Consider the following 13026-nt stretch of genomic DNA (forward strand, 5'->3'; position numbering starts at 1 on the left):
GGTTTGGGACTACTTCGTGTCTCCAAAAGTAAGTAAACCAAAAGTAAGCCAATTTCGTCAATAATGTGCTGTTACAAATGGTATGTGCTTTCATGTTGTCCAAATGCTTAGAATGTTTATATCAAGTTATGCCCTATATCAAACTGGTAGGTGTTTTTTCCTGCGTTTGATATAAACGGGTTGCAGAGCATATTAGTGCAATTGCCATGCTAATATGTTTTTGCTTTTGTTGCATGTTGTGGTACAAGCTAGTGTCCAGGAAGAAGGAAAAGATTTCAGCTCGCAGAGTTATAAAGTTTCTTCACCTAGTTATAAAGTTTCTTCACCTCAAGGGTGATGGTGCACAGTAACTTCATAATTAAATAGTCTGTGGCTGCCCATCATAAGCCACTGTTGTGGCAAAGGAACTCCCAAACTGGTCACATGTCTCAGACTGACAAGCCTAGGGTTGGCCAAACCTCTTTCACTGATGATGTGGCCACAATGAAGAAAGTGGAATACAGTCCAACCTCGATATCTGGAACACGGATATATCGAATTATTGCATATATCGAACACTTTCTATATCACCTGAAAAATCTGATGCATCCTTAATTTTTTATTTCGAACGAGGTCGGATGTAAAATGGATATATCCAACTCCACCACCATAGACCACGTGCGCTCTATTGACAGGCGGTGAGAGCTTTCTCACAACATCCCCAGAGATTGCGGAGTCACGATGGGTGTTCCCGACTGCTGCGCACTATAGCTGCACACATCAATCGCACCGAGGGCGCCATTTGAACGTAGCAGTGTACGCACGCAGCAGCTTGGCTAGTTCCACAACGTCAACAACGCATTGCATTTACAGCACTGACTCCTCCTCGGTGCCACACTCTGCACCTGCCGTGCCTCGCAAGGACTGGCGGTTCGCATCCACAAAGACGCGCAACAGTGTGCGCTCACTGGGCTTACTTATAGATGTCTTGGTAGACGCCACTTCATACTTTGTTATTGACAGTGTTTCAAGATGCTTCGATTGACGGACGTGGAGATCGCAGCAGAAATAGTGGCCAAACGAAGACACTGCCGAGGTTGATCCCACAAGTGCTTTGTTGCCTCGCTCCCGACTTCAACTGAGGCTCTAGCTGCTCTTCTGCACTGCTACTGCGGCGCATAGAGGGTACAGGCCTACTGCTTGAGGATCGTTTAGACTATGCTGAGGGCTCCGCGTTTAAGCGCACGGCCGCCGCACTACTTTCAGCCAAATAAACAAATACTTTGTATGAAGCTTCAAGAGAGTATTTACTGCACCACGATTGGTTCATTGATTGATTTGTACAAGTTCTTTATGCATTTTCTATGCGATTTTATATGACGAATTCTGGTTATATCGAACTATTTCATGATCACTGTGCTGTTTAATATATCGAAGTTCGACTATATTTCTAATAAAGGGAATGTGGCACAATGTAAAATAACATATGGAAGAAAAAGGAGATGGCAGAAAGAATGCCAGACACTCTTTCTGTTGTCTCCTTTTTTCTTTGGTATGTTATTTTACAGTGCGCCATGTTGCCTTAATTAGCTATGCACCAACTCGCCCAACATAGTGTGGAAGATTTCATCCTGCAAGAGCAACGACTTACCATTCAAATGATCATGCATGATGAAAGAGGCAATGGCAACGTGTGAAACGTACTTCCCGACAAACTGCATAGGTCTAACGTGTCTGCACATTGAGCACGTCGGCTGCTAACTGCTCTCCAGAGGCAAACACGATGCGAAGGCACTTTCAGAGCATGACGAAGTGGACTTTTTTAATTGTGTTACAGTAAAACCTAGTTAAACTGCACCCGTTTAAAGAGTAGTTTCATTTTAACAGTAGTAAAGTCAAATCCCCGACTCAGCAGCCATTGAACATAATGTGTTTTATGTCCGCATAATCCGTACCATCTTATTGCTTATCGGTTAACACGTAGTGTTTCCACTTTTCCTCATGCATTCATGGCAGTGCATCGTCTCCATTGGGTGGTCCAGCAGAACAACAAGCTTTAGAGATCAGAATAACGGCCTCCAAGCACACTGTGTTTGCACGTGAAGCCACATCAACATCATTTCGGCGCCGTGCCAGAGTGCTATGGCGTCGTGCAAGCTAGGACTTGCATCATGCCGAAGCTCAGATAAAAAACACCGGGTGCTCAGCATAGAAGAATAATTGGACATCTTTTGTGCTACCGAATGTGGCATGAAAAAGTCGGCACTGGCACACGATAGGAATCTACCGTTGTCTACAGTGTGTGGCATTTCGAATGTGAAGAAGTTACTTCACTGCAGCGACCGCGAAATGATGTCGGCTACGAGGTTTGACTTTTCGCCATTGTTGCCTCTGTTGTTGCCGAAGTGTTGCCAACGACACAGAAAGCGACAGCACGGGCAATTCAGGCCCGACAGTGGCAGAAGCTGCACGTTACGTCAGCCTCATGTATGCAGTCGTTGCGACGAGAACAGCTCCCCGCAGTGAAAAAGGCGCCGCAATGCCAATGAGAAATCTGCCATGCGAGCGTTTGCTGAGAAGAGGGGGCTGGCTGAAAAGCAGGCTCTCAGCTTCAGCAAGTTCGAGGCCGCTGTCGTCGCTACTAGGCCGCCGTGGCATCAAACAAAAATAACAGACTTTTGTCACATGAAGTGAATCAATACTCCATGTTTTTGCCTTTTCATTGCACTCTCTCTGAGTTCCGTTTTTGACAGGTAAGTGGGCGATCTCATGCTATTTCTTTTAAGCAGTACTACCATTTAGTACATACTTTTTCTGAGCTCTAGCCAACTACGGTTTAATGAGGTTTCACTGTATATCCATGGGCAAATGTTTGATCTAACTCAATGATGCTTTCGAGACCACAGAGATGAGCAAAGAGTAACAGCACTCTGATTACCCTCCGCCCAAAAAGGCCAAGGCCTGCGTGGAAGCTCATTTTGTCGGTATTCTGGGATTGTAATGGAGTCATCCTGACAGATTACATTAACAAAGGTCTGGCTATCAACAGCACACATTACTGCTCACTATTCAACAAATTACGGCATGCTTTGAAGCAAAAATGTCATGATATGCACTTCAAAGGCATCCGCCTTCTCGCTAGCAAAGGACCTGATCACTCATCTCAACGTACCGCTCTGGAAGCGATACAACATGGCTATACTAAATACTGCAAGACTATCCAATTTATTCTCTCGATCTCAAACAAGGTTGCTTCAAGAAATCAAGATTCCACTGTGAGGTTGGCGACTTGATGATCCACAGATGTGAGAAGTCATTCAATATAGGTTGAGCACTGGTTTTTCATGAAGTTTGAAAGCTTCTACAATGAAGGCCTATGGAGAATTATAAATATCTGAAGGAAATGTGTGAATTTGAATTGTGACTTGAGAGAGAATTTTTAATAACTTCTAAGGTAAAATCAAGCTTTTCATTTATTTATTTCTCAGTGATCAAAACTTTTTACACCCCCTTGTACTCTTTTCACAAAGAAGCAGCTTCTCCATAGTTGCCACGGTATCAGTGGCCTCAAATTGACAAATACGCTGAAAAATGCATATAGCACTGTAGTGTTTGTCAATTAGCTGATTAATTGGCTAAGGTATTTTTCACTCCACTTCCAGCCTGTATCATGGGCATAGTGCCTGAGGCAAAAATTTGGAATGGACATATAGTAGGTTCTTACCAAGGCCAGCCTATGCCATGACAGTGATAGCTAATCATTCGAAATGCCCAGAGATCTGTTCCATGTCTTCTGCTACTTCACAGGATGTCAGTGACTACCTGTTTTCCATTTTTAGCAGACAGCGCTTTCCCGAGTCGATTGCTACTGATAATGGGCCAGCAATTTCTGAGAAAATTATTTATTTCTAAGCAATTTGAATATTTTTCTAGGAGTGTCACCCTTGTGGGCTTTTAGTATTAAATTTCGCACTGCAGCTCATGGTCTTGCAACGTGAACTGAGACTAGACGAGAAAACAACACACATGGATCCACTACTGATAATGATGTAGCATTTACATAGCAATGTTGCTGCAGTAACTTTGCTTGACAATCATAATACCATCAGCAAATTTATTCAGCAGGCAAGTGTTCAAGAGAACAATAATGCAATGGGCACCTTTTATGGAGGCTTGAATTCTTTCAGTTGAGTACTTCAAAAATGTGTTTTTCGTGTGTAGCCGCAGTTAATATTCAGAGCAAGAATATGCTTTGAACAACTGAATGAATTGCAAAAATGCACAACACTGCAAGAGCCATTACTTTTTAATTCCATTAAATACGTTTGTGTGCCACTGTGCAAATGGCTTTGAACTTTAGGGTACTACAAAGCACTTGTAAATTTTAAATGATACAACTTTTTCAGTTGATAGTAAGTAAGCACTCTTCTCCCATATATACCATCATTTTCCCCTTTCGGCTCTTCCTAACAATTATTCCATATCAGCTCGCCAAGTTCACCATTTCTTTTTCAATTTCTGTGTCCGTGGAGCATGGTTATGACAAACATGTGACCTGCTAGACGGACACGATAAGGCCTCAGTGAACACCCACCTAGTCAAGGTTACACTAAGTAAACTTGAGTTACTGCAGCTTCGAGGTACACTTCACACATAAAAGGCAAGACTTGCCGATTGGAGCTCAATTTAAATGGTCCCTTTTTATCTGCCTCCTTTCCTACAATGAACCAATGAGAACAAGTCGCCCAGCCTCACCTTCAGCTTGTCCTGCAGGTCCACTTGGCTGACATCCATGCAGTCGAGCAGCATGCCTAGGATGCTTCGTGCCAGCTGTGCAGGCCAGCTGGCTGCCGCCGCCGCACAGTGCAGAGGGGTGCATCCATGCACGTCCCCCCTCGCCCAAGGCGCACCTGCAGCCAGCAGCAGGCGCACCAGGCTCCGGTGGCCCTGCACACGTTGCTGGGTCAGCAGGCACAGGCGGCACGGCATGACCAGAGTGCCAACAATGTCCCTAGCTCCAAGGTAGCTTGCTTAGTCTAGAGCACACAGAACACGAAACGAGGTTAACATCGCAAGTGACATGCAGCACAGGCCTACAGAATTCACTGAATGATCCACACACTGTCAGAGAAGTAAGTTCAAAACGAAGTCATGTTGGTCTGGTTGGCGATATTCAGAACTGAACATACTGGGCATGGGAGGCACGATCACAAAGGTGGACAACGACATGGCCTGCATGTTCAATTATGAGACGTGTCTGGCTTCCTTGAACGGAGCACCTGGAAGCTCATTATGCCACCATTATGAACACGTTGGCTAAGCTTGTCATTGCCAGAGGCAGCTAGACTATCACTAGTACAAAGTTTATTCTTACAATAGAGTACTGGCACACCATGGACTCGGTCACATTAATGAATTAGGTGGAAAAGCTTAAAATTCTCCTGCCATCAGGGAAGTGTGGCTACATGCTCATACTTGACATTTTTTGGTGGGCGTGCCTACACACATCAGTCACCTGAAGTTATAGCTGTAGTCACTATTGTAAGTACAGAGAGAGTAGCACAAAAGAAGGGACTCATAAACAGGGCAATTGCACACTTCAAATTATATTTCAAAAATCCAAAGCAGCTGATGTATAAAAATATGTCCACCTGACATGTGCCAACAGAATGTCGATAAAGGCAGACAGAGAACGTCATCACAGCTTTGGATATACACCAAATCTTAAACCCTGCCACCAGTACTTATGGTCACGCCAAGTACAAAGGCTGAACACACAACTCATGCAAATGACCAAGTGCAACAGCTACAACACACACTGAGGCAGCATGTAAAGAATCAATATGACTGAAACCACAGGTAGATAAAAGAAAATTGTGCATGACAGCTCCAAGAACATGCCACACAAAGTGCCCTATGCATGCGAATGAACATGTCAAGCTTACAAACAACAACCGCAAAACACAGCAATAAAGGCCAGTGAATAAGCACCCTCTGCAGAGAAAAGAACAGCTGAATGATGAACCAGGTGGTCCTAAACTAATTTTTATCAAACCTATGCATATCAATTTTCAAAGCAAATTAATTGTACCAAGATAACTCACATAAAGGTCAAAAACAAAACCATTAAAGGTGGGGTACACAACCATCCAAAACTAATAACAATGAGACTGTGCAAGGGAGTGTGAAGAGGTAGCCGCCATAGCAACGGCTTGTGTAGGCCGTCCAGCCATGGTGCAGTGGAAGCGGCCGACTGCTCAGGTCGAGCGGGCTAGTGTGTTCTACTTTCCCGCTACCTGCAGCCATCTTCATCTTCTTTGGAGGCAACAGTTGTGCCTACACAGCCCCTTTCCTGGAGTGAAGCACAATTGAAATAAAGTCCAATGGTAAAGTCCATGTAAATTCTGCAGATGGTGTTGTCGTTGGTAGTGTCGGTTCATGCGATCCCAAAGAGATGTACCAGGCAGCACCGGCAGCGTAGGTTGTGAGCGAGGCGCAGCCACAATGACACCGCAGTGCAAAATCACCACCTGCCGAAGGTTCTTATATAGATGCCCGGGCCTGTCGAAGCCAGAGCTCCAAATGAAGACCATCTGGCAGCTCGGGAATTATGTGGAGATAATGCAAATGTCCATCACCTATGTTGTTGACATAGAAGTGATTCTCAGGCTGAAGAAACCGGATGGCAAAGCTGCTCTTGCAAAACTTCAGTAAGCCATGCATCCATGAAGGTGGCAAAAGGCAAGAGTTTGACGTAATATTTCTGTGGAAACCCGCAAGGTGGAGAGAAGTAATTAACTAAGGTTAACTAAGTAAAAATCAGACATCCATCCATTCGTACCATTCTTGCCTTTGCTTTGAGTTGTTGACAAATTCGACTTCATCCTGCCATCTGCTAGCCGCCTGGTCAGCTCAGATGGTAGAGCGGCGGCCCCGGAAAGGCGGTGGTCCCGGGTTCGAGTCCCGGACCAGGACGAATTTTTCTTCAACTACGAGGCTTTTCTTTCGAGGAACCCGTATGGGTTTTTTTCCTTATTTTTCCTTATTTAAGTGCTGAACTGTGCTCCCGTGCTCTTTCATTAAAACAATGGCCTGCCTGCATTTTGCCACAAGGCCACAAGACATGGGTGGACGGGGGGACAGTAGGTCTCTGTGAAGCATCTCTCTCACTCTATTTGTGTATCATTGCAGTTTTGCCAATTTACATGAAAAAGACTTTTTATCTCGTGCCAGTTGGCAGTTGGCTTCACATTCCGCTGGGAGTAAGGCATCATAAATGATGTGGCCCTTTTACAGCAATTGATGGCTTGTGTTGCTCAAATGCCCTTAAATGCTGTAGAACGCGTTCACGAGCACTGAGAATTAATAGTCAAGTAGGCAGCTTTGCTCAAGTGCTCGGCTTGACACCTAAAACTTCCTTCAATTCTTAGAAAACATATTTTGGCGAGTTGAGCCACAACATAGTCATAACTGCACTTTTTGTTATCCTAGAAAGAGCACTAGTTGTGCAGTACCAAAGCTTTGGTTCTTTTTGGTTCAGCAGAAACGATCACACCTAAAGAAGAGCTGTACACTCTCAGGCAAAATTACACCCTTTTGCCACACAACAATAATCATCATCTGTCTTGTCCACATTTCCTTTCTTTAACGCAGCGAGCCCAGTACTTTCCAGTAACGAACGGCATGTGCGTTATCAGCATGACATAGCATTTCCGAATGGAAAGTAGCGGGCGCAGCATTTTCAAGAAAGGAAATGCAAGCAAGGCAGATGACGATTATGGCTGTGTGGCAGAGATACACCCAAAAGGATGTAACTTTGCCTAAGAGTGTAAATTGAGGAACTGTAGGCAGTTTCCATTGGGCATCTTGTGAGTGGACCTGGGGTCACTTGAAACAAAGGAAAACTGGTCAATTATACTTGAAACCAGGTCTTTTCAAAAGTGACACCACTAGAGACATGCAGAAACACCAAGTATATGCAGAACCACAACACCAGGGGCGAGATCGGTCAAACATCTCACTTTCCGAGCGTACACTTTGTCTACTACATCACTGAGTAGGAGGTGTTTCAGCTGCGCTCCCACCTTGCAACACTGATGACTGCTGATGAAAGCATGGTGCCAGCCAATCACGAGAGCACAAGCGAACATTCAGAAAGCAATATGCTTGGGCAATCTTGCCCCAGAAAAATTAAAGCAATGATCAATACGTGAGAGGAAAATATCACTGAGCACTGGTGCAACTAACAACCCTATACGAACTGTTACTTCGAACTAACGATCCTCTGCAGGTAGGTAGATGACTTTTCGACACCTACCTCAGATTTCAGTCAATTCAGTCCTTCACATGGTGCCCCAGTGTACGTTGTAGCTGTTGTGCATGGACATTTGCATGAGTTGCATGTTCGGCCTTTGTACTTGGCACCACAATAAGTACTGGTGGCAGTGTTCAAGATTTGGTGTGAATCCAAAGCTACAATTATGTTCTCCCTCTGCCTTTATCAACATTCCGTTTGCACATGTCAGACAGATGTTTGTTCATATTGTGCTTGCTTTCGATTTCTGAAACATAGATTGAAGTCTGCCTCCGCCCTGTATATCTGTCCCTTGTTTGCCCGTGTTTCTTTCCGCTGTCCTGTCTGAACCAACTAGCCCAACCCAAAAATTCATTGCAACTATTAAAAACTCCCGACACATATGCCGTGTCAGCCTACTCAGTAATTTCCACACTAACAAAATGGTGAGTGTAGAAATGGACAACTACACAGACGAGTACTGTGCACTGTAGCTTAACTACATTCGAGGGTTGATTGGATGGTTGCAACTAGCATTTATGTGAGTCAGTGAATAGAACTCTAACATTAGTGTTAACTTATTAGGTTGCTTGTGGGCTCACAGGAAATGATCAGTGCCTGCAGCCCAACCAGTGCCCGCTAAGCCATGTATACACAGTCTTACATTCATTGTAAAATGTCAATAATTTGCCAATATTTTAAGAAGTCACTTATATTGCCTTTTTGTGCAGAACAGTTACACTGGCAATTTGCATGCCTGAAGGAAATTGCACAGATTGTAAATATAATTATATAAATAAGCTAGTTGATCAGATATGAGATCAATTACATATTTGACAGGATGTACTTGAATGTCATTAACATCACAGGATGCACTGTTCAGTTCAGACATGACAGAAAACACAAGGAGGCACCCGGGACGAGCAGGGAACAACAGCAACAAGAGTTAATGGATGATGATGGCGACCAAGAGCTACAGCAACAACAGAAGCTCATGCTGCCAGACAATGACGCTACAGGCTGCACGACCCAGTCATCTATGCTGGTTTCATTAACATCAAAGCATTGCAACCGTGCTTCTCCATTTCTCTATACAACTTTCGCAGTGTTTCTCACCATTATACCAAACACAGCAGCATAAGACGACGAAAAGCAGGTGATTAGTAGCAAATGCTTGCGCACGTTTTAGATAACTCTCAGAGGAGCTTCTGCGTTAATTTTTTTTTTCAAAATGTTTGCGCTCTAACCTGCTCTAACCCTTTCACAGAGTTATCAAACTTGACCGTACCCAGGTTGCCCAATTCACTGATGCCATATCGCAGCCAATAACTACTAATCAAGGTGTTCCGCAAGGATCCATTTTAGGCCCTGTTGTTTTTCTTTTGTATATTAATGACTTGCCTAATTGCCTTAACAATTCAGAATGCATATTTTAAGCTGATCATACAACTATATTTGCTGGAGATAAAGACCTTAATAACTTAACAACACGACTAAACAAATACCTTAGAAAAATCGAGTCTTGTTATCTTGAGAATGCGCAGCAAATGAATGCCACAAAAACATGCTTCATGATTTTTAATACTCATCATAAGCAAACCTCTTTAGTTGCGAATCTTAATCTAGATAACTACATAATTTATCCATCTGATACAGCCACATTTCTTGGTGTCATTCTTGACTCGCATCTGAAATTTAACAAACATACCATATCCCTTGTTAAAAAATCTGGGTTTGGTTTACGTGCATTAATCAAATCTCGACATTACTTTCAGCAGCACATCTTACGGTCACTGTATTATGCACTCATACATAGTCACCCGACATATTGCCTCACTTCAAGGGTAAACAGGTATGAAACACACGTCATGCCTTCATCACTTACAAAACCAAGCAGTATGCCCGATTACATTTAGTCCTCACCTAGCTAGCATCTGCCCTCCCACTTTACCAGAATCTAAAAATCCTTCCGCTCACTTACTCGTTACAGCTAAAACTTGGTCCTTTAATTTACCTCATCCAAAATCAGGGTACTGTCATTAATAATATTTCTTCCCCCAACTACTCAACCATAATAATACAAGATTCTCGGAACAAAATAATATCCTATTACCTAAAGTATGCACAAATTATGGCAAGCAGACAGCGCTCTTTTCGGGAATAATGTATTGACATGTGTACTTATCTTTATCGGGCAACCACGTTTCACCGCCCAACAAATGTAATCGCACAGCGTAGGACGCGCCTGCATTTATCCGAAGTTTCTGGAAAGTTATCGATGCTTCTATCTGCTGTCTGTTGTCGCCGAACCTTATGTTATCTGATTTCATCACCTGACACGAATGGTATAGAACTTTGTGGAAGGCACACGGGTCCGAACGATTAGTCTGGAACATTCGATGACTACTGTATAAAAGCTGACGCGCTGGACCCACTGATCAGATTTCCGACGATCGCCGCCCGTGTTCGCCGCTATCGTTGTGTTATAAGTGTAGCCTGTTTTTGTGGGCACAGGTTCACCCAATAAAAGCTAGTTTTGTATTCCACCGTATTGCCGCTTTCTTCACAGTCACTACCACGTGACATCTGGTGGAGGTGCTTGTGCGTTCATGTACCGAACGCCCACGCAAAGCCACGATCCAAGCCCGAAGCCCGAGCACAGAACCAAAATCGCCCAAGACCAGCGTGCTAGCCGCAGACTGCAAGGACTGCCCCCAGAGCACGGACTTCTACCTGAGACGACAAAGAAGATCGTTGTCAAGACAACCCCAATGGCTTCCCCAGCGTCCCCCGTTATCCTACAACAACCTCGGGAGCCACCAACCTTTCATGGAGCAGCGACTGAAGACTCGGAATCATGGCTGGAGACCTACGAACGAATCGCAACATTCAACAACTGGGACACCGACGACAAGCTGCGGCATGTCTACTTCGCCTTAGAAGACGCCGCCAGAACGTGGTTTGAGAACAGGCAGTCGACCTTGACAATGTGGGACCTGTTCCGTAGCGGCTTCCTGCGCACCTTTACAAGCGTCGTGCACAAGGAAAGGGCCGAAGCTATGCTGGACGCCCGAGTGCAGCTACCAAACGAGAACGTTGCCATCTTCACGGAGGAAATGAGCCGTCTATTCCGCCACGCCGACCCTGAAATGCCCGAGGAGAGGAAAGTCCGTCTACTCATGCGTGGTGTGAAGGAGGAACTTTTTGCCGGAATGGTACGAAGCCCACCGAAGACTGTCGACGAGTTTCTTCGTGAGGCTACCAGCATCGAGAAGACACTCGATATGCGAAACCGGCAATTCGACCGCCGCACCAACTCTAAAAACTATGCAGGAGTTCGATCACTGGCCTCCGACGACCTGCGCAAGGCTATCAGGGCAGTCGTACGAGGGGAGCTTCAGAAGATCTTCCCGTCGTCGCAGCCTCAAGTGGCCTCGATCGATGACATCGTCAAAGATGAGGTTCAGCGGTCTCTTGGAGCTCCGGAGGTGCGACCTCAATTACCGCAACCCCAGCCAGAAGCGATGACCAACGCCGCCGTCGCACACCGTCAAGGTCCTCCTCCGCAACCGCGCCAGGGACCTGTAACGCCGCAATTCCGTCGACCACCGCCGCCGCCAGCACGCCCACCCGTCGCCCAGCGCAGCTACCCGAGGAAGACAGATGTTTGGCGCTCTCCTGACCACCGCCCGCTCTGCTACCACTGCGGCGAAGCCGGCCATGTGTATCGTCGATTGCCCATACCGCGACCTGGGATTGCGAGGGTTCGCCGTCGATGCACCGCGCCCTTGGGAAGGTGAACGCCCTCGTGACATCGCCGACTACCTCGCCGCTACTCACTGGAGCCCTCGACGACCGTCCCGTTCGCTGTCACCAGGCCGCTACCTGTCCCCGCAGCGCCGACCATACACTGGCCCAGCCCGGGGCCGGTCAGCGAGCCCATATCCGGAAAACTAAAAGCAGCAACCGATGGAGGTGCGGTTGCTGTTTGTCGAACTGACGAAGATCCTCCGCCGACGACGAAGAAGAGACCATCTCGACGGCATAACAACGACACGCCGCCGTCCCGACGAAGTCAGGAAGCCAAGACTACACCGACGAAAGACGACTTGACGACGCGACGTTCCAGCTTCAGTTCAATATGACGCAGCCGTGATCCGACGCCAAGACCTAATTGCAATGCCAGGCAAAGAACCACCGACCTCGACGTGCTTCTCGATGGCCACGCAGTCACCGCTTTAGTGGACACAGGAGCCGATTACTCCGTCATGAGTGGACCCATCGCCGCGCAGTTGAAGAAAGTTAAAACTGCATGGGAAGGCCCTCAAATTCGGACTGCTGGAGGACACCTCATCACGCCGACTGGAATCTGCACGGCAAGAATAACCATTCATGACCAGACTTACCCTGCCACCTTCGTTATCCTCCAACAGTGTTCACGAGACGTCATTCTCGGTATAGACTTCCTGGACCAACACGGCGCAATCATCGACCTGAAGTCAAAGTCAATAACGCTGTCGGAAGATAAAGCGATGCCGCCGGAGAGCCCTCGTAGTCACCACGCCTTGAGTGTGCTCGAAGATCAAGTGAGCATCCCGCCTCGCTCCAGCGTTGTTATTTCGGTCAGCACCGAAACACCTGCTGGCGTAGAAGGCGTCATCGAAGGCGACCAACGTCTGCTGCTAGACCGTGAAATTTGCGTCGCAAGAGGGATTGCTCGACTGCATGGAGGGAAAACCGAAGTGTTGCTGACA

The 13026-nt window shown here is 46.1% G+C and overlaps 1 protein-coding gene across 4 annotated transcripts in view; it reads right to left on the bottom strand.

Annotated features, from left to right (window-relative positions):
- The window catches only part of LOC142576680 (uncharacterized), a 516248-nt gene that overhangs the window by 476144 nt on the left and 27078 nt on the right, over positions 1-13026 (bottom strand). For all 4 annotated transcript variants that reach the window (XM_075686909.1, XM_075686911.1, XM_075686910.1 and 1 more), the window contains exon 3: positions 4735-4926. In XM_075686909.1, the coding sequence (XP_075543024.1) occupies positions 4735-4926 (192 nt within the window). The remainder of the gene's footprint in view (positions 1-4734; positions 4927-13026) is intronic.

This window comes from Dermacentor variabilis, chromosome 3, assembly GCF_050947875.1.
Source record: "Dermacentor variabilis isolate Ectoservices chromosome 3, ASM5094787v1, whole genome shotgun sequence".
NCBI lineage: Eukaryota > Metazoa > Arthropoda > Arachnida > Ixodida > Ixodidae > Dermacentor > Dermacentor variabilis.